The 19298-nt window shown below is 40.7% G+C and overlaps 1 protein-coding gene across 1 annotated transcript in view; it reads right to left on the bottom strand.

The window, feature by feature from the left end:
- The window catches only part of LOC134360289 (cAMP-dependent protein kinase type I-alpha regulatory subunit), a 39195-nt gene that overhangs the window by 10867 nt on the left and 9030 nt on the right, over window positions 1–19298 (bottom strand). Inside the window, exons 2-5 of the mRNA XM_063074472.1 lie at window positions 6695–6868; window positions 5614–5705; window positions 4707–4768; window positions 2033–2079 (exon numbers count right to left, since the gene is read on the bottom strand). Of these exons, the coding sequence (XP_062930542.1) occupies window positions 2033–2079; window positions 4707–4768; window positions 5614–5705; window positions 6695–6868 (375 nt within the window). The remainder of the gene's footprint in view (window positions 1–2032; window positions 2080–4706; window positions 4769–5613; window positions 5706–6694; window positions 6869–19298) is intronic.

Here is a 19298-nt window from a genome sequence, read left to right on the forward strand (position 1 = left end):
CAAGTGCACATGTCTGACGATAGTTAGAAACTGGTCATCAGCATGGTAGCATAGTGGTTAACCAGGTTCAATTTCCGCTGCTGTCTCTAAGGAGTTTATACATCCTCTCAGTTACCGCCTGGGTTTCCTCCATATGTTCCAGTTTCCTCCCACAATCCAAAGACAGTTGGTAGGTTGATTATTGTACATTGTCCTATGATTAGGCTAGTGTTACACAGGGGGCTGCTGGGCAGCGTGGCTCAAAAGGCCTATTCTGCTCTGTATTTCAATAAATAAAATGACTGTCCCCTGACTCAATTAAGCAGCAGTGACCCAAATAAACAGAGAATTCTTGCTATTTTATCCATCCGTTTTTGTTCTTTAAGAGTTGTACCAAATAAGCAGCTACCAAAATTAACCAATGGCCCAATTAACCAGAATCCCCTGTACTTTGAAAAAGGTTAGAGACAGATGAAGCAAAAAAACTGAAACAGTCACAACTATGAAGAGCAAGGGACAAAAAGGCAGTTATCCAAAATTAAGCTGAACATTAAATCCCCAAGTTGCAAAATTCCCAGAAGGAAGACAAGCCACTAATCCTGAAGCTTGAATTTGCCATAATAGGAGCAACAGAAGCAGAAGTCAGGGTGTTAGTGAGAGACAAGTTGGGCTGCAGCTTTACTGAACAGCTCTATACACTCTATAGGGGTAACCCTGAGCTTCCATCGCCTGTTACGCCAATTCTAACCCATTTTCACCTGTCTTTGCCCTGGTAACAGTACTATTCAAGGGTGCCTAAGACTTTTACACAGTACTGTACATTGATCCTATGACAATCAATAGAAGCTTGAAGAACAGCACCATACTATTTCCATCTTGGAATGTTGCAGTTCTTGGAACCTCATAATAAATCAAATAATTTCAAGGAACCATTTTCCCCCCATCCATCATAGATGTGGTTGCATCTTTAATTCACTTGTACTCCCTCTTACTACTAACTTTAGAATTAACTGTTTTCTCATAATTTTGGTCTGAACCCCTTTCCCCTTCCACAACTTAAACAAGATGCTTGCTTTCTTGCTTCTCTATTTCTGATATAGGATCTTGCCCCAATACACTGACCTGCCACTCCTTCTCCACCCCCCCCCCCCACAGTACAGATACTACTGACCAACTGAGTGCTTCCAGCATTTCTTACTTTTATTCAGAATTAAAATATTCTGACTTTCACCATTTGGAGTTCAATTATATAGGCATTGAGAAATCAGCTACATTTATCAGATGCAAGGACAACATCTTAAACAGCATGTTAGCAATACCAAATTGTCAGTGCACTTCAAACAACAGCTGAACTTCTGAAAAACTTGATTAATTTTTTTAATACATACAGCCAATTTCTCAGAAGTGTTACACTATATCCACATACAGTACCCTGTAAAGTAGGGATGGCTGGAAGCATCCAACTCAAATACTACATCAAAAATTACCAGTGTTCCAGAAGTGTAACTCATCAAATAGCAATATTATATGCAATAAAAAAAATCTATCTTGCAATTACTTTAAGTGCATGATCACACAATGCTCAAAAATCTTCAGAAAAACTAGACTGGCTTCTTCTGCAATGTGGGAATATGAACACTTCAGGCATCATTTGTATTTCCCAGTAAGACACACGACCAATTTACCAAAATGAATTTTAGGGAAGAGAAAGATATTTTGTCAACATTTGAAATTTAATCATCCATTGGAACAGTGCATCTGTTCCATTATACTGCAGTCCCACAAGGCCATTAATTGAGTGGTATTTCAATTAAAAAAGCATGCAGTATTTGTATTTTTACATTTAAATCTGTACCAAATTGGTGGTAGGTACAATTTGATAACAATTAGCAATAATCTGCCTTTTTCATCAATGAAAGTCATTATGAATAAATACATTATGCACAAGATTAAAAAAAAGACAAATCATAACAGAAGTACAATTCAGCATTCACACATTGAAATAGCAGTGCAAAATAAATCACTAATTCCATTGAGTAGGCTACAAACTTACATCCATTTCTCCTTGATCAATAACATAGAAATTATCTCCTTCATCGCCTAAAAGAAAAATATACATTGAAATCTTACATCAAAAAATTGCTGTATGTTTAATTCTTTATTATAAAGGATTTTTTAAAAATTTACCACACCAAAACAATGGCCAAGACATCAACGTATAACATTTCGCAACTAATCAAGCTTACATCACGATCATTTCCCTCATTCCCTTACCACAGACTCAAATATCCAATCTTCAACCAGATTTCTGGTTTTCATCCCTTTCTATCCATTGCACAAGAAACAGTCTCTTCATCCTCCCACCCCCAACAAAAAAAAACAGACTATAAACTAATCTCATTATCTATCATTAAAGACTCTCACCATCCAGGACATGTCCTCTTCACTTTACAACCATCGTGGAGGTAGTACAGGAGGTTGAAAATGCACACTCAATGTTTTAAGAACAGTATCACCATCAGACTTTTTGAAAGGTGCATGAATCCATGAACACCATCTCAATAATCATCTTGAGTTATTTACTTTGTAACATAATTACATTTTGCATTGTACTGCTGCCACCAAACAACAAATATACAACATGTCAATGATAACAAACTCAATTCTGAGTTCAATGAAGCCAAACTATCTATCTTTGACACTTACTGAATTTTTTTCACCCTCTGCATGCCAACTTGGCAGAACAGAAGAGCACTTTCAGTAATAGATTAAGACAACTGCACTGCTCCAAAGAGTGCTATAAGAGGTCATTCTACACTCAGCCATTAGGCTCTATCATGAGTCAACCTACTGTTGGGAAGTGATGACCTCTCCTGTTAGACTGTTATTAACCTACGTTTACCAGAGCTCAGGGTTTATCACACCCTTCTATCTGGGACACTCTGTGCAATATTACCATCACTTCTTATCTGGACCGTGTGAATGTGCACCCATTACTGTATAATATTGTGCTAATTCTTGCACTACCATCTTATCAGTGTGAACTTGGAAATCTTATTTTTAAGGTAACTTTTTTACTCTTTCTTACTTCTCTTCTAATATTTGTAAAACCGTGCACTTGCAATGGTACTGTGACACTGCAATTTCCTTTGGAATCAATATAGTATTTATCTATCTATATATATTTACAGGTCCAAGTCCCTGACCAATATTCTGGGGTTACTATTACCCTGACATTCAAGTAGACCAATCACATAAAGGCTATGGGTAGAAGGCCTGCAGCTATCCAGCATCTAAAGTACAAACCAGACGTATGACAGAATACTCATGATGATCAATAGCATCCAAGTCAAAGAAGCCCACTTGGCTGGTATCTCATCCACCACTTGTACATCATACCTATAGTGTGTACACTGAGTTGCTTGCCAAGATTCTCCAAATTCAGCTATCAAACTTATGACCAAATCACAAAGAACAAAGACAGCAGGCACAGGGTAACACTAGTACCTGTCAGTTCACCTCTCAGTTTCAGGCCGTCCTGACTTTGATACATAATCACGATTCCTTCAAAGGCATTGAGACTAAATACTGGATCTCTACACCAAATGGTGTTTAAAGAGCAGCAAATCAGAATCAAGTTTATTGTCACTGACACTGGCTGTGAAATTTGTTGTTCTGCGGCAGCAGTACAATGTAGGCATTACGTTACTATGGGTTACAAAGAAAAAACAAAAGTACAAAAGAGGAAAAGTGAAGTAGTTTTCAAGGATCGTTCAAAAATCTTATGGCAGAGGAGAAGCAGCTGAAATCCTAAAGAATTGAGTGTGGGCCTTCAGGCTCTTGCATCTCCTCCCTGATGGTAGTAATGAAAAAAGGGCATGTCACAGATGGTTCTAAATAGACAACATTCAAAATCCAAATTCTGCAGCACTTGAGCTTACTGTCCTAACAGGCGATACCAGTTTCAGATTTTGATAATCAAAGACAGACACAAAAAAGCAATTTTGTTTCAACCTTTCTCATACTTTCTTCCGACATAGGAGTAAACAGGTCAAAAGCTTCCATGTCAACTCTCCATCTATTCCAGCAGCAGCATTTGATTTCCACGTAGCCAATTCACATATGAGCCTATCTGTCCCCTCCTCAGAGAGGCTAATAAATCTACCAGCTTATCTTTGGGATGTGGGTGACAACCAAATCATTGTAGGAAACCCACATGGTCAAAGGAAAACCTACAAATTCTACCTTGGTAACATGAGGTGGGGTTGGACATAGATTCCTGGAGTTCTTCACCCTTTTGTTTATGACTATCAAGATATTATTTCCCTTCAATTAAATTTTTCCTCCTCATGATTATTCATTATTGTGGTGTACATTTTCTCATTATATTTGAATGTTAATTTTAATATCATATGCTAACAAAAACATAGTTGCAATAATGCTATGTCATGGATAGAACTAAAAGCAAATGTGACTATATTGCACCTTACACTATATAAACTTGGTATTTAGAGAAAAGCCTAGAAAACAAATCAACAAGAATCCCCCTTCAAACAATTGGTGGCTTGGATGGAAAGCTAAAAATCAAGTATCTTCACTTTGACTCCATCTATCCTTCAGTTGAGAACTATGAGAATTAAAAGCAGAAGCACAAGAAGGAACCATGATGTTTACCAACATTAAATTTAAATATTGTTTCCCTCCAATGGTCAAAGTTTTGATTTTACCTTGTTGTATGACTGTTTCACCAGCAATGTATGTGACAGGAAACATTGCATCAAAAATATCACTACAAGAAATAAATGATAAAACTTGAAGTTAGCAAATGCAGAAATAGACAACATTTCAAATTTTTTAAATTGCAGATTAAATTCCAACAAGACCAATGGCCACCGTGCATTCACCCGTCATCCATTCCCATCAGGAACATTGCAGTATATTAGGCGAGAACACCACAGATATCATGGACCATTATTTTGACAATTTCAAAGCAGCGCTATTAACCCAAAGACAACTAACGTGGTGGGAGAGTGAGAAGCGAAAATGCAGATAATTATTAAAATATGCATACAGTGACAAACCTTGTATAAATAATCTAATCCATGAAATGGTCCATCATTGGAGGGTCTTTAAAAGTTTATGATTAGAGATCAACTTAACCCAAAGATAATGTGCAGACAAGGACCTAAAGACTGAATAAGCATTTTCTCTAATCAAATCAAAAGTCAATTTTCCACGTCTATTCATGAGAACTTACATTTAAGAAACTCGATTCAATTTACAATCAAAGAAATAATTTTGAATATGTAAGCAATTGCTGTGAACATTAAAGATCAATAGCCATAAAATCTTGAATATTTATCTAAACTTTCCATTTTGAAAGCTTCACTAAAGAACTCTGAATGAAAACTTCACCAAAGAACTCTGAACATCCGAAGCAAAAAAGGTTGCTCTTTTACATATTAGGCAATACATCACTCTGCACTATACCAAATCTTAAGTGACTTCTCAGATCTTTAAGTTAAACTGAAGCCCAACAAATGCTGCTAAATCATTGAAGCTGAAAGACTAATTATATAGCCCAAAACAATCTTTACATTCATGCCAAAATCTCTAATATTAAAAACTCCTCACCTTCTTTCATTGTCATCCAAATGAGAGAATAGCACATTCTTTTCAATGGCTTTAGCCAGGGCAGCCATAGTCTTGTAATCCTTAGTAATTACCTAAGTAGTTGCAAAATAAATATGTACTGCTTATAATGGGTGACTGATAAAATACACTACATTGTAGGGTAGCCTTCCTGCTTATGGATACTGTGGAAAATTCTGTTCGGTAGATTACAGCTTCCAAAAAAAAAAAATGACTTGTATAGCCATACACAGAACGTTCAATAACCTAATCAAATAGCATAAAATTGTACTCGTCTCCTTTCAGATATTTCCACTAAAATACATTCCTTAACTGGATTTACAAGTGGTAAGGACTTTAACCAGCCTCCACCTGTGAGAAGCCATAAAGATGAATGGCAATTACAATCGGCCCTCCTTATCCGTGGGGGATGGGTTCCAGGACCCCCCCGCAGATACCAAAAAACACAGATGCTCAAGTCCATTATATAAAATGGCATAGTATTTGCATATAACCTATGCACATCCTCCCGTATACTTTAAATCATCTCTAGATTACTTATAATACCTAATACAATGTAAATATTATGTAAATAGTTGAAATACTGTATTGTTTAGGGAATTAATGACAAGAAAAATGCTCAAACAATGAGTGCTGGAGAGAGAACTTCCGGGTTTTCCTGATCTGTGGTTGGTTGAATCCGCGCATGCGGAACCCGCGAATAAGGAGGGCCGACTGTACTTAAAAACTGTACTGACCTATTTAATTGTCTTTAATGTACATAAGACCTTAGAAAAAATTTTGGCAGTAAAACCCAATTCCATTTTTCAATACCTAACAAACTCACAAATTTGTGGATTTGAGCACAATTCAATTGGATGTAATATTCTACATTTTGCATACTGGTGTGAGTAAATCTGTCCAATACATTGATAGTACTAACTGAAAATCTACCTTACTGCTTCCAGTCTAACAAAACACACCTTTGTTGTGGTAATGTGTTAGAAAAATCAACAGGACCAGTGACCGATATGCAAAAGAATTTCAGTAAGTATCTCAGCATCTGGCCAGAATGCAGACCTACCTTTCTTACGTATGATGCTGCATCTTCCTCTGTGTAAACTTCAGCACTAATTGCCCCGCGGCGTCCTCGCTCCTTCATTACTGGATTCATGGGTGGCGGGGGAGAGATTTCATCCTCACGCGAGTCAGATCGAGAACCCGATTTCTGCTGATTGTGCATCTGTTTGGCCTCCTCCTTTTGTTATAAAAAAAAGGGGAAATGTTAATTGACCTAGACATAAAGCTCCAGGTGGCCTTCATCTGTGCCAGATTCGTGTACGAATAAAGACAATGAAAACAAAACAACTAAGTACCATCATTTGCACTAAATCTTTGCCATGTTCTTCATAATAAAGCATAATTGGAAACTTAATGCAAAATAATCAACATAGGAATCTGGATGAAAAAGGAATATTTCACCATTTTGTTATTTTAAAGAACAGTTTAGCAGTAATTTCACACAAAATGCTGCAGCTTTGACTGGACATACAATTCATGGTTTCCTTCAAATTAGGACATCCACAGTACAATAAATCAATTTTCAGTGATTAGTCAAGCAACAGATGAGAACCTACCCCGTCCAGCAATCCATCTCAATTATCTACAAAAGGCTATTTTAAGAATGAAAAGAAAAATTCCAATTGAGGTTAAAGTCGGAATCGATGCACGTCAGCTCTGGCAGGGTTTGCAGACCATTACTTCCTATAAAGCAAAACCTAACACCATGAATGGTTGTCATGCTTCATATCCAGATAAGTTCAATGCCTTTTATAAACACTTTGAAAGGGAGAATAAAACTACACCTGCATGAATCCGTGCAGTATCTGGTGAGCGTATGATCTTTCTCAGAGGCCGATATCAGAACATCTTTCAAGAGGGTGAAACCCCACAAGACATGAGGCCCTGATGGCATAGGTGGTAGAGCTCCAAAAACCTGAGCCAGCCAACTGCAGGAAACTTCAAAGACATCTTCAATCTGTCACTGCTGCAGTCAGAGGTTCCCACCCATTTCAAAAGGGCACCAATCATACCAGTGCCCAACAGCAAGGTGAACTGCCTCAATTACCATCGCCCAGTACCATCGCCTACTGTGATTAAGAGCTTCAAGAGGTTGGTCATGGCTAGAATCCCCTCTTGCCTAAGCAAGGACCTGCTGCAATTTGCATTCAACCCAATCGTACTTTCAATTCTAATACACAATTCTAAATCTGGGCCTCTGTACCTCCCTCTGCAACTAGATCCTTGATTTCCTCACCAGGAGACCACAGATTTCGATGTTATTATCGAAATAACATCTCTTCCTGACAATCAACAATGGCACACCTCAAGAATGTATGCTTAGGCCACTGCTCTTCTCTCACTACACCTGCAACTGTGTGGCTTGGCACAGCTCAAACTATCTATAACAACACTGTTGACAGAATTTCAAACTTCAAACAGTAATGAGAAGACATAAAAAAGTAAGATCAATCAGCTAGTTGAGTAGTATCTCAACAACAACCTTTTCACTTAACATCAGTAAGACCAAGGAATTGATGTGCACTTCAAGAAGGGGAATTTGAGGGAACACACACCGGTCCTCATAAAGGGATCAGTTGTGGAAAGAGTGAGCAGTTTCAAGTTCCTGGGTGCCAACATCTGAGGTACTACTCTGGGGCCAACATATTGATCCAATTACAGAGGCCACTTGGCAATTACTATATTTCATTAGGGGTTTGAGGAAACCTGATACATCACCAAGGACACATAGTACAGATATACCACAGACAGCATTCTGATTGGTTGCATCACCATCTGATATGGAGGGGCCACTGCACAGGATTGGAGAAAGCTGCAGAAAATTGCAAACTCAGCCAGCTCCATCATGGGCACTAGCCTCCTCAGCAACCAGGACATCTTCAAAAGGCAATGCCTCAAAAGGGCAGTATCCATCTTTAAGGACCTCCCATCACCCAGACATGCCCTCTTCTCATTGCAACCATCAAGGTGGTGGTACAGGAGCCTACAGAGACATACTCAACGTTTCAGGAACAGCTTCTTCCCCTCCACCACTGGATTTCTGAATGGACAATGAACCCATAAGCACTTCTTCAGTATTTTTGTCCCTCTCTTTTTAAACTACTTATTTAATTAATTTTTATATACATTTCATAAGTTATAGTTTTTATTACAATGTATTGCTGCTGCAAAACAACAAGTTTCACGACATATGCCAGTGATATAACCTGATTCTGAAAGATCACAAGCTTGGTATAGCTATCATTTTATCACCAGACCCTGGGGTTAGGCCTTTAAAAATTAATATTTTTAAATTAAGAACACTATTATCACTGTAAATAAACTAACCTTCATAATGAAAAGCCATCTGAAGTGAATGAGTTTGCAGAATGACTTAGACTAGATTTGAGCTTCGCCTAATGTGACATGACTGTTACTTTATCAGGCGTCAGGCAATGAACCATGCTCCTCTTGCTGTTGCCATCAGGAAGATGGTACAGTAGCCTCAGGATCCACACCACCAGGTTCAGGAACAGTTACTGCCCCTCAACCATCAGGCTCTTGAACCAGTGGAGGCAATTTCACTCAGCTTCACTCGTCCCATCACTGAACTGTTCTGACAACCCGTGGACTCACTTTCAAGTCTCTTCATTTCCTATTCTCAATATTTATTGCTTATTAGTTTTTTCTTGTACTTGCACAGTTTTTTGTCTTTTTGGTTCTTTGTTCGTCCTGTTGCATGCGGTCTTTCATTGAGTCTATTATGTTTCTTGGATTTACTGAGTATGCCCACAAGAAATCAATATCTCACGCTGACAAATATGGTGACATATGTACTTTGATAATAAACTTAGTTTGAACTTTGAATTCCATCAACTTCAACATGTTCAGTCAGAGATGCAAGTTAATATCCATCCGAAGCTACACTGCAGCAACAGATTTGCCTTTTGTTGCACAATACAGAAATATGATGGCATGCTTCACCTTTGCCTGGATGAGCGAGGAGCCTCAGTAACATTGTTTTCTTCTTCAGCACTCAATACATTACCTCTCTGATTCTCCAGTTTAGAATAGGCAATATAGGAACTTGAAGGCTTCTGTGAAAGTACCTCTCAAATCTGGAGTGACAACAGCAACAGGTGCAGGGGAGCAGTACACACACCAAACTGGCTAGGAAATTACATATGCATTTCTGGCTGGAACCCTGTTCCCTAACTGCATAAAGGAATTCAAAAACAGCTCAACATCATCACCTTTGAAGATGAGAGAGTGCAGTTTTGCAAGTTTATAGCAAGTAAAAGATTCGAAAGAGCAGGAGTTGGCCTTTCCCAAAACCATCTCTTCCAGTAATAACTTAGCAACAGCACAGATGTTTAAAATGGACTAAAACAGTGGGTGGATGAATTAATTTCATTCATCACCTTCTGCCCACCAAGAACATTGTTACATAGAAACATAGAAAACCGACAGCACAATATAGGTCCTTCGGCCCACAAAGCTGTGCCGAACATGTCCTTACCTTAGAAATTACCTAGGGATACCCATAGCCCTCTATTTTTCTAAGCTCCATGTACCTATTCAGGAGTCTCTCAAGCAATTTTGTTCCCAATTAGCAGCAGTGCTCCTGATGGCAAAGTGGAAGCTGCCACAACTAATGCACCAGTAAAGCTCAAGACCATTTTTTAAGTAAAAGTGAACAAGTTTTAAGAAAGTTCCATCAAGAAATTGCTATGCACATGCATACAAGTTTAGAATCAAAAATATCAGAATCAGGTTTATTATCTCTTACATAATATTGTGAAATTTGTTTTGTTGCACAATACAAAGTTAATATAAGTTATAACAAGAAACATAAAATAGTGCAAAAAAGAGCAAATTAGTGACATAGTATTCATTAGTTTATAGACATAAGAGCAGAATTAGGCAAGACTGCTCTGCAATTCCATCACGACTGATATATTTTTTTCTCAAACCCATTCTCCTGTTTTCTCTCTATAACCTTTGACATCCTTACTAATCAAAGCCTATCAACCTCCTCTTTAAATATACACAGTTCCTTGACATCCAGAGTCACCTTGGCAATGTACTCCACAGATCACCACTCTGGATAAAGAAATTCCTCATCTGTTCTAAAGGGATGTTCTTTTATTCTGTGGCTGTGCCCTCTGGTCCCAGGCTTTCCACTTTTGAAAACATTCTCTCCACACCCACTTCATCCAGCGTTCAATAGGTTTCAGTGAGATCCCCCAACGTTCTTCTAAAACCCAGCAAGCACAGGGCCAGTGTCATCAAGCACTCCTCATACAGTGCTATGCAAAAGTCTCAGGCACATATGTGTAGCTATGGTATAGCTCCAACTTTTGCACAGCATTTATGTTATCCTTTTCATTCCCAGGATAATTCTTGTAAACCTCCTCTGAATACTTTCCAACACCAGCACACCCTTCCTTGGATACGGGGCCTAAAACTCTTTCCAAATGTGGTCTGACCAATGCCTTATAAAATCACACTCTATCTATTCCAGTTGACTTGCCTACCCTAATTTTCAGCTTCCCAAACACCTTCTCCTTAGTAATAGCAATTGCACTCACTCTGCCTACTGACACGCTCAAATTTTTGGCATGTGGCTGGTGTCGACAGTGAAGATTCACGCAAAATACTTAGTTTGTCTGCCATTTCTTTCTTCCTTCCCCATTACTATCTCTCCAGTGTCATTTTCAGCAGTCTAATGTCCGCTCGTGTCTCTTTTACTAAAGTGCCTATAAAAAGGTATTCACCCCCTTTGGAAGTTTTCATATTTTATTGTTTTTACAACATTGAATCACAGTGGATTAAATTTGGCTTTTTTGACACTGATCAACAGAAAAGACTTTTTCATGTTAAAGTGAAAACAGATTTCTACAAATAGATAGATAGATACACTTTATTAATCCTGAGAGAAATTTGTCTACATTACAATTAAACAAAATAATTGATTACATAATTACTCACCCCCTTCAAGTCAGTATTTAGTAGATGCATCTTTGGCAGCAATTACAGCTTTGAGTCTGTGTGGATAGGTCTGTATCAGCTTTGTACATCTGGACATGGCAATTTCTCCCAAATCTTCTTAACAAAACTGCTCAAGCTCTGTCAGATTGCACAGGGATCTTGAGTGAACAGCCCTTTTCGAGTCCAGCCACAAATGCTCAATTGGATTGAGGTCTGAACTCTGACTTGGCCAGTCCAGTACATTAACTTAAGTTGTTTTTAAGCCATTCCTGTGCAGCTTTGGCTTTATGCTTGGGGTCATTGTCTTGCTGGAAAACAAATCTTTTCCCAAGTCACAGCAGGTCTGGGTCTTTGTTTGTGCAGGAGTTAATTCTAGCCATGACCACCCTCTTACTTCATCACAGTAGCCACTGGGTGAAATTTATTGAAGCAGCTCACCCTGCTCTTGGGCACTGGTCTCCCTTTTGAAGCAGTCGGGAACCTCCAACTACAGCAGTGAAAGATTGAAAATATAGTTGAACACTCCTGCCAGTTGGTTGGCACAGGTTTTCACAGCCCTTCCAGGTACACCATCAGGGCCTGACGCATTGAAGGTTCACCCTCTTGAAAAATGTCCTGACATTGGCCTCTGAGAGGGATCACAGGGGCACCTAATCTTGCAGGGATTCGCACAAATCTAATTTAATTCTTCCTTTAAAAGTGTGCATAAAAGGTGTTGAGCTCATGTGCAAGACATTCATCATGTTAAGTTTTGCTTTGTAGGAAGCAATGGCCTGCAAAAGCTGCCAAAGCTGACGTGCATCTGATTTAGACTCTAATCTCAATCTGAATTGCTGTTTTGCTCTTTAGATAGCCTTCCGTAGAATGTGCCTGTACTTTTGTCTGGTTCTGGATCACCAGTCTTGAGTGCCACAGATCTAGCCCTCAGACTACAAATCTGATGGTTCACCCATGGCTTTTGACTTGGGTATGTCCGAAATGTTCTTTGAAGGCACACACTCATCCATCCAGGTTTTCATGAAATCAATGAAAATGGTGATGTATCATTTACATTCTGAGATGAATCCTTGAATATTGTCCAATCGACCAACTCCTGTCAGCACTCCTCACCACTGGTGCTGCGGTCTTAAGTCTCTGCCCATACACAGGGAGTAGAAGTACCGCCAGGTGATCAGACTTTCCAAAGTGTGGGCTTGGGATGGCAGAGTAAGTGCTCTTGGTGGTATAAAATTAGTCAACTGTATTGGCTCCTCTGGTTCCACATGAGGTATGTTGCTGTTAGCTGTTCAGAGACTTCTTCAAGCTGGCCTAGCTGAAATCTCCCACAATAAGGGTGCACATTTTCATGCCCGCTGATCACATTGCTCAGCTTCTTCAGGTCAGCATCAGGCAGGTTCTGAGGTGGAATGTACACCACTACCAGGATGGCGGCAGATGAAACGGACAGCATTTGACCAATAGATATTCCAGGTCGGAGGAGAAAGACTGAGAGAGAACTGCCATGTTTGTGCACAACGATGAATTAATCATAAAACATACTCCAGCTCCTCTGCCTTTAAAAAAAACTGAGCTGTCCTGTCTTTGTGGATAATGGTGAAGCCATTGAGCTACAGCTCTGCATCCGAAATGGTGGGTGTGAGCCATGTTTCCATGAAGCAAAGTACAAAGCAGCCCCTGATATCCCTCTGGTACAGCAATATTGTTCTGAGGTTTTCAATTTTATATTCCAGTGTCTGTACGTTCACCAGCAGGATAGTTGGAAGTACAAGTGTGAAGCATCTGCATTTCAATTAAACTTGTCTGGCGGCACGGTGCTCCACTTCTACTTTCTTAAAGGAGAACTGCACTCAGGACCCAAGTCTGCCATCCAAGGTTTGTCAATTTTGCATATCACTAGATTTTTTTTTAATGCCTTAAAACAATCCCGCTAACTGAAGTATCCATGGCTGTAACTGGACTTCAGTCGTAATAGTCCTAAACGAGAATATTTGATTATTCCTTTCAGAGCAGTACGCCGTCGCCACTGAATGGTGCCATCTTAGAACCAGAGCCAATTGTTAAAATTTACAACCGCCGTTAAAGTTAAATTCAGTTTGAAAATTTAAACATACAAAAAACAATATAAAAGCACAGCTGCCTCTTACCCAGTCTGGCCCATATCTGACAACTGATCACACCATAGTTATTCACTCCATGCCCTATGAAATAGCCTACTCATTAAATTGCAAGGACAAAGCCAGTTTTAAGATTCCATCACAGAATCATGATCTACCCCACAAGAATAGACCAAGCAAATAGGCCTACCAATACCCTGGAGTAACCCCACAGAGAGCTCTCAACATTGACTCCTGATCCCTTGCTGCTGAGATGCATCTAAGAATGCACTGGGACACATCATCAGTGATGTAACCTGGGGTCATCAGGTGTTTCGGGTCTTTCAATATCAGAAACTCTCGCCCAGGAGACAGACAGGGTTGATCGGGCCCTGGCTTATGTTCCAGCAGCACTGATCCACAGCCACTTGAAGGCTCAGTCAGCAACCTCTGATGGTTTAGGTGGTTCTTCCCTTTGCAGCCCCCATTATGCCAAGGAAAGAATAGATTCTGTACAGTGAGCAGCCAGCAACAGTTCTGTACTCCATCTCTATTGCTCATGTCCTCCACCCATGTCTCACTGCTCTACCAGCTCCTGGTACTTGACTTTCTTATGCAAGAACATCTCCTTGATCCAGTCTCCCCAAGGCACTGTGAGTTCTACCATGACCACCTGCTTCTAGGTTTATGACAGAATGACCACGTCAGGCCTCAGTGATGATAATGTGATGACGTCAGGGAACTTTAATTGCTTGCGAAAATTGACTTTCAATTGCCGGTCAGACACCATGACAAGCAGGCTGAGGTTGTGGACGGTCTCCAGCTTTTACAAAGGATTGTAAAATCCTGTTGTCAGAGCAGAGGAGGAGCGGATTCGTGGGCTTTTTCAGTTTTTTTAAAACGGCCAACCAATTGAGAGCAGAGGAGCTGAAGACAGCTGGTCAGCTAGCGCACTATAAAAGAAATTTCGTCTAGCGAAGCGGCCATTGTCGGAGTGGACTGAGTAAGAGTGGGACGGCTTTGGCTCAACAGGCTTCGGCATAAACAGGCAGAGGCGAGGCTAGGTTCTGGCAAGTTGTTCTTTTTTTTTCTCATTAGATTTCTTTTTTAACTAGTAAGTTTAGAGACAATGCCAGGCAGGATGTTGGAATGCTCCTCTTGCAGGATGTGGGAAGTCAGGGAGACCTCTGGTGTCCCTGACAACGACACCTGCAAGAAGTGCATCCAGCTGCAGCTCCTAACAAACCTCATTAAGGAACTGCAGCAGGAGCTGGATGACCTCCGGATCATTCGGGAGAATGAGGTGTTTAACGATAGTAGCTTCAGGGAGGTAGTTATGCCAAAGGAGCAGCATGCAGGTAATCGGGTTACCATCAGGTGAGGGAGGGGGAAAGAGCTGGCAGAGCAGGATTCCCCTGTGGCCATTCCCCTCAACAACAAGTATACTGGTTTGGATACTGTTGGGGGGGATGATATTCCTGGGATAAGCTGCAGCAGCCGGATCTCTGGCACTGAGTCTGGTTCTGCAGTGCAGAAGGGAGGGTGGAAGAAGAGGAGAGCAGTAGTGATAGGGGACTCGATAGTTAGAGGTACAGAAAGGAGGTTCGGTGGTCGTGACAGAGACTCCTGGATGGTTTGTTGCCTCCCGGGTGCCAGGATCAGGGATGTCTCTGATCACGTGCACAGCATTCTGAAGTGGGAAGGTGATCAGCCAGATGTCATGGTACACATCGGTACCAATGACATAGGAAGAAAGAGTGAGGAGGTCCTGAAGAGTGAGCATAGAGAGCTTGGTAGGAAGTTAAAAAGCAGGACCTCAAGGGTGGTATCTCAGGATTGCTACCTGTGCCACGTGCCAGTGAGGGTAAGAATAGGATGCTCTGGCGGATGAACACGTGGCTGAGGAACTGGTGTAGGGGGCAGGGTTTCAGATTTCAGGGTCATTGGGACCTCTTCTGGGGCAGGTAGGACCTGTACAAGAGAGATGGATTACACCTGAACTACAAGAGGATCAATATCCTTGCAGGGAGGTTTGTTAATGCTATTGGGGAGGGTTTAAACTAGATTTGCAGGGGGATGGGAACCAGAGTGCCAGAGCAGATAGTGGAGCGGGGGTGAAAATAAATGATGTTAAAAGTTCATGCAAAGTCACAAATAGAAGGGTTGTGTGTGGTGGTAATAATCTTCTGAGGGGTGTCTATTTCAATGCAAGGAGTATTGTGGAGAAGGCTGATGAGCTGAGGGCGTGGATTGACTCATGGAATTACGACATTATAGCCATTAGTGAAACTTGGCTACAGGAGGGGCAGGACTGGCAGCTTAATGTTCCAGGGTTCTGATATTTCAGACGTGATAGAGGCAGAGGAATGAAGGGTGGAGGGGTGGCATTGCTAGTCAGGGAAAATGTTACAGCAGTGCTCAGGCAGGACAGATTAGAGGGCTTGTCTACTGAGGCCATATGGGTGGAGCTGAGAAAAAGAAAAGATATGACTACATTAATGGGGTTGTATTATAGACCAGCGGTCCCCAACCACTGGGCTGCAAAGCATGTGCTACCGGGCCGCAAGAAAACGATACAAGTCAGCTGCACCTTCCTCATGTCCTGTCACGCACTGTTGAACTTGAACATAGGGTTGCCAACTGTCCCTTATTTGCCAGGACATCCAGTATATTGGGCTAAATTGGTTTGTCCCATACAGGACCACCCTTGTCCCATATTTCCCCCGCTAAGGTACAGCGTTCCTATGAAACCTTTCGTGCCAAAATAGCGTACAGCGAAGAAGCAATTACCATTAATTTATATGGGAAAAATTTTTGACCGTTCCCAAACCAAATAATACATAAAACCTAAAATAACACTAACATATAGTAAAAGCAGAAATGATATGATAAATACACAGCCTATATAAAGTAGAAATAATGTCTGTTCAGTATAGTCAGGAAGATTAAGCCAAAACCAATTTGTGGAAAAAAATCAGCACCTACACGCATGCACACACAGGGCCCGCGCAAGGCTTCATGGTCATGGTAGTTTTTCTCGGGGTAAACACAAGTGTCCCGTATTTGACTGCTACTTTTGTCCCTTATTTGGGAGCGAGATATTTGGCAACCCTAACTGTAAAAGACATGTTGAGGTGAGTTTAACCTTACCTGAACACCACACCCCCCCCCCCCTCCGGTCCGCAAGAATATTGTCAATATTAAACCGGCCCGCGGTGCAAGAAAGGTTGAGGACCCGTTATAGACCACCCAATAGTCAGCGAGAATTGGTGGAGCAAATCTGCAGAGAGATAGCAGACAACTGCAGGAAACAAAGTTGTGATAGTAGGGAATTTTAATTTTCCACATATTGATTGGGACTCCCATACTTTTAAAGGTCTAGACAGGTTAGAGTTTGTAAAATGTGTTCAGGAAAGTTTTCTAAATCAATATATAGAGGTACCAACTGGAGAGGATGCAATATTAGATCTCCTATTAGGAAACGAGTTAGGACAGGTGATGAAAGTGTGTGTAGGGGAACACTTTGGTTCAAGTGATCATAACACCATTAGTTTCAACTTGATTATGGATAAAGATAGATCTGGTCCTTGGGTTGAGGTTCTAAACTGGAAAAAGGCCAAATTTGAAGAAATGAGAAAGGATCTAAAAACCGTGGATTGGGACAGGTTGTTCTTTGGCAAGGATGTGATTAGTAAGTGGGAGGCCTTCAGAGGAGAAATTTTGAGAGTGCAGAGTTTGTATGTTCCTGTCAGGATTAAAGGCAAAGTGAATAAAAATAAGGAACCTTGGTTCTCAAGGGATATTGCAACTCTGATTAAGAAGAAGAGAGCAAATAAGGTGCTTGAGGAGTATAAAAAGTGCAAAAAAAAACTTAAGAAGGAAATCAGGAGGGCTAAAAGACATGAGGTTGCTTTGGTAGTCAAGGTGAAGGATAATCCAAAGAGCTTCTACAGGTATATTAAGAACAAAAGGACAGTAAAGGATAAAATTGGTCCTCTTGAAGATCAGAGCGGTGAGCTATGTATGGAACCAAAGGAAATGGGGGAGATCTTAAATGGTTTTTTTGCGTCAGTATTTACTAAGGAAACTGGCATTGAGTCAATGGAAATAAGGCAAACAAGTAGTGAGGTCATGGAACCTATACAGATTAAAGAGGAGGAGGTGCTTGCTATTTTGAGGCAAATCAGAGTAGATAAATCCCCAGGACCTGACAGGGTATTCCCTTGGACCTTGAAGAAGACTAGAGTCGAAATTGCAGCGGCCCTGGCAGATATATTTAAAATGTTGGTATCTACGGGTGAGGTGCCGGAGAATTGGAGGATAGTTCATGTTGTTCCATTGTTTGAAAAAGGCTCTAAAAGTAATCGGGAAATTATAGGCCGGTAAATTTGACATCGGTGGTAGGTAAATTATTGGAAGGAGTACTAAGAGATAGGATCTACAAATATTTGGGTAGACAGGGACTTATTAGAGAGAGTCAACATGGCTTTGTGCGTGGTAGGTCATGTTCAACAAATCAATTAAGAGTTTTTTGAGGAGGTTACCAGGAAAGTGAATGAAGGGAAGGCAGTGGATGTTGTCTACATGGACTTCAGTAAGGCCTTTGACAAAGTCCTGTATGGGAGGTTAGTTAGGAAGATTCAGTCGCTTGGTATACACAGAGAGGTAGTAAATTGGATTAGACATTGGCTCAATGGAAGAAGCCAGAGAGTGGTAGTGGAGGATTGCTTCTCTGAGTGGAGGCCTGTGACTAGTGGTGTGCCACAGGGATCAGTGCTGGGTCCATTGTTACTTGTCATCAATATCAATGATCTGGATGATAATATGGTAAACTGGATCAGCAGATTTGCTGATGATACAAAGACTGGTGGTGTAGTGGACAGTGAGGAAGGTTTTCAAAGCTTGCAGAGGGATTTGGACCAGCTGGAAAAATGGGCTGAAAAATGGCAGATGGAGTTTAATACAGACAAGTGTGTGAGGTATTGCACTTTGGAAGGACAAACCAAGGTAGAATATACAAGGTAAATGGTAGAGCACTGAGGAGTGCAGTAGAACAGGGGGATCTGGGAATACAGATATAAAATTCACTAAAAGTGGCGTCACAGGCAGATAGGGTCGTAAAGAGAGCTTTTGGTACATTGGCCTTTATAAATCGAAGTATTAAGTATAAGAGTTGGAATGTTATGGTGAGGTTGTAGAAGGCATTGGTGAGGCCGAATCTGCAGTTTTGGTCACCAAATTACAGGAAGGACACTAATAAGGTTGAAAGAGTGTAGAGAAGGTTTACAAGGATGGTGCCGGGACTAGAGGAACTGAGTTATAGAGAAAGGTTGAATAGGTTAGGACTTTATTCCCTGGAGCGTAGAAGAATGTGGGGAGAGATTTGATAAGAGGTATATAAAATTATGATGGGTATAGAGTGAATGCAAGCAGGCTTTTTCCACTGAGGCAGGGGGAGAAAAAAACCAGAGGACATGGGTTAAGGGTGAAGGGGGAAAAGTTTAAACGGAACATTGAGGGGGGGGGCTTCTTCACACAGAGAGT

This window comes from Mobula hypostoma, chromosome 22, assembly GCF_963921235.1.
Source record: "Mobula hypostoma chromosome 22, sMobHyp1.1, whole genome shotgun sequence".
NCBI lineage: Eukaryota > Metazoa > Chordata > Chondrichthyes > Myliobatiformes > Myliobatidae > Mobula > Mobula hypostoma.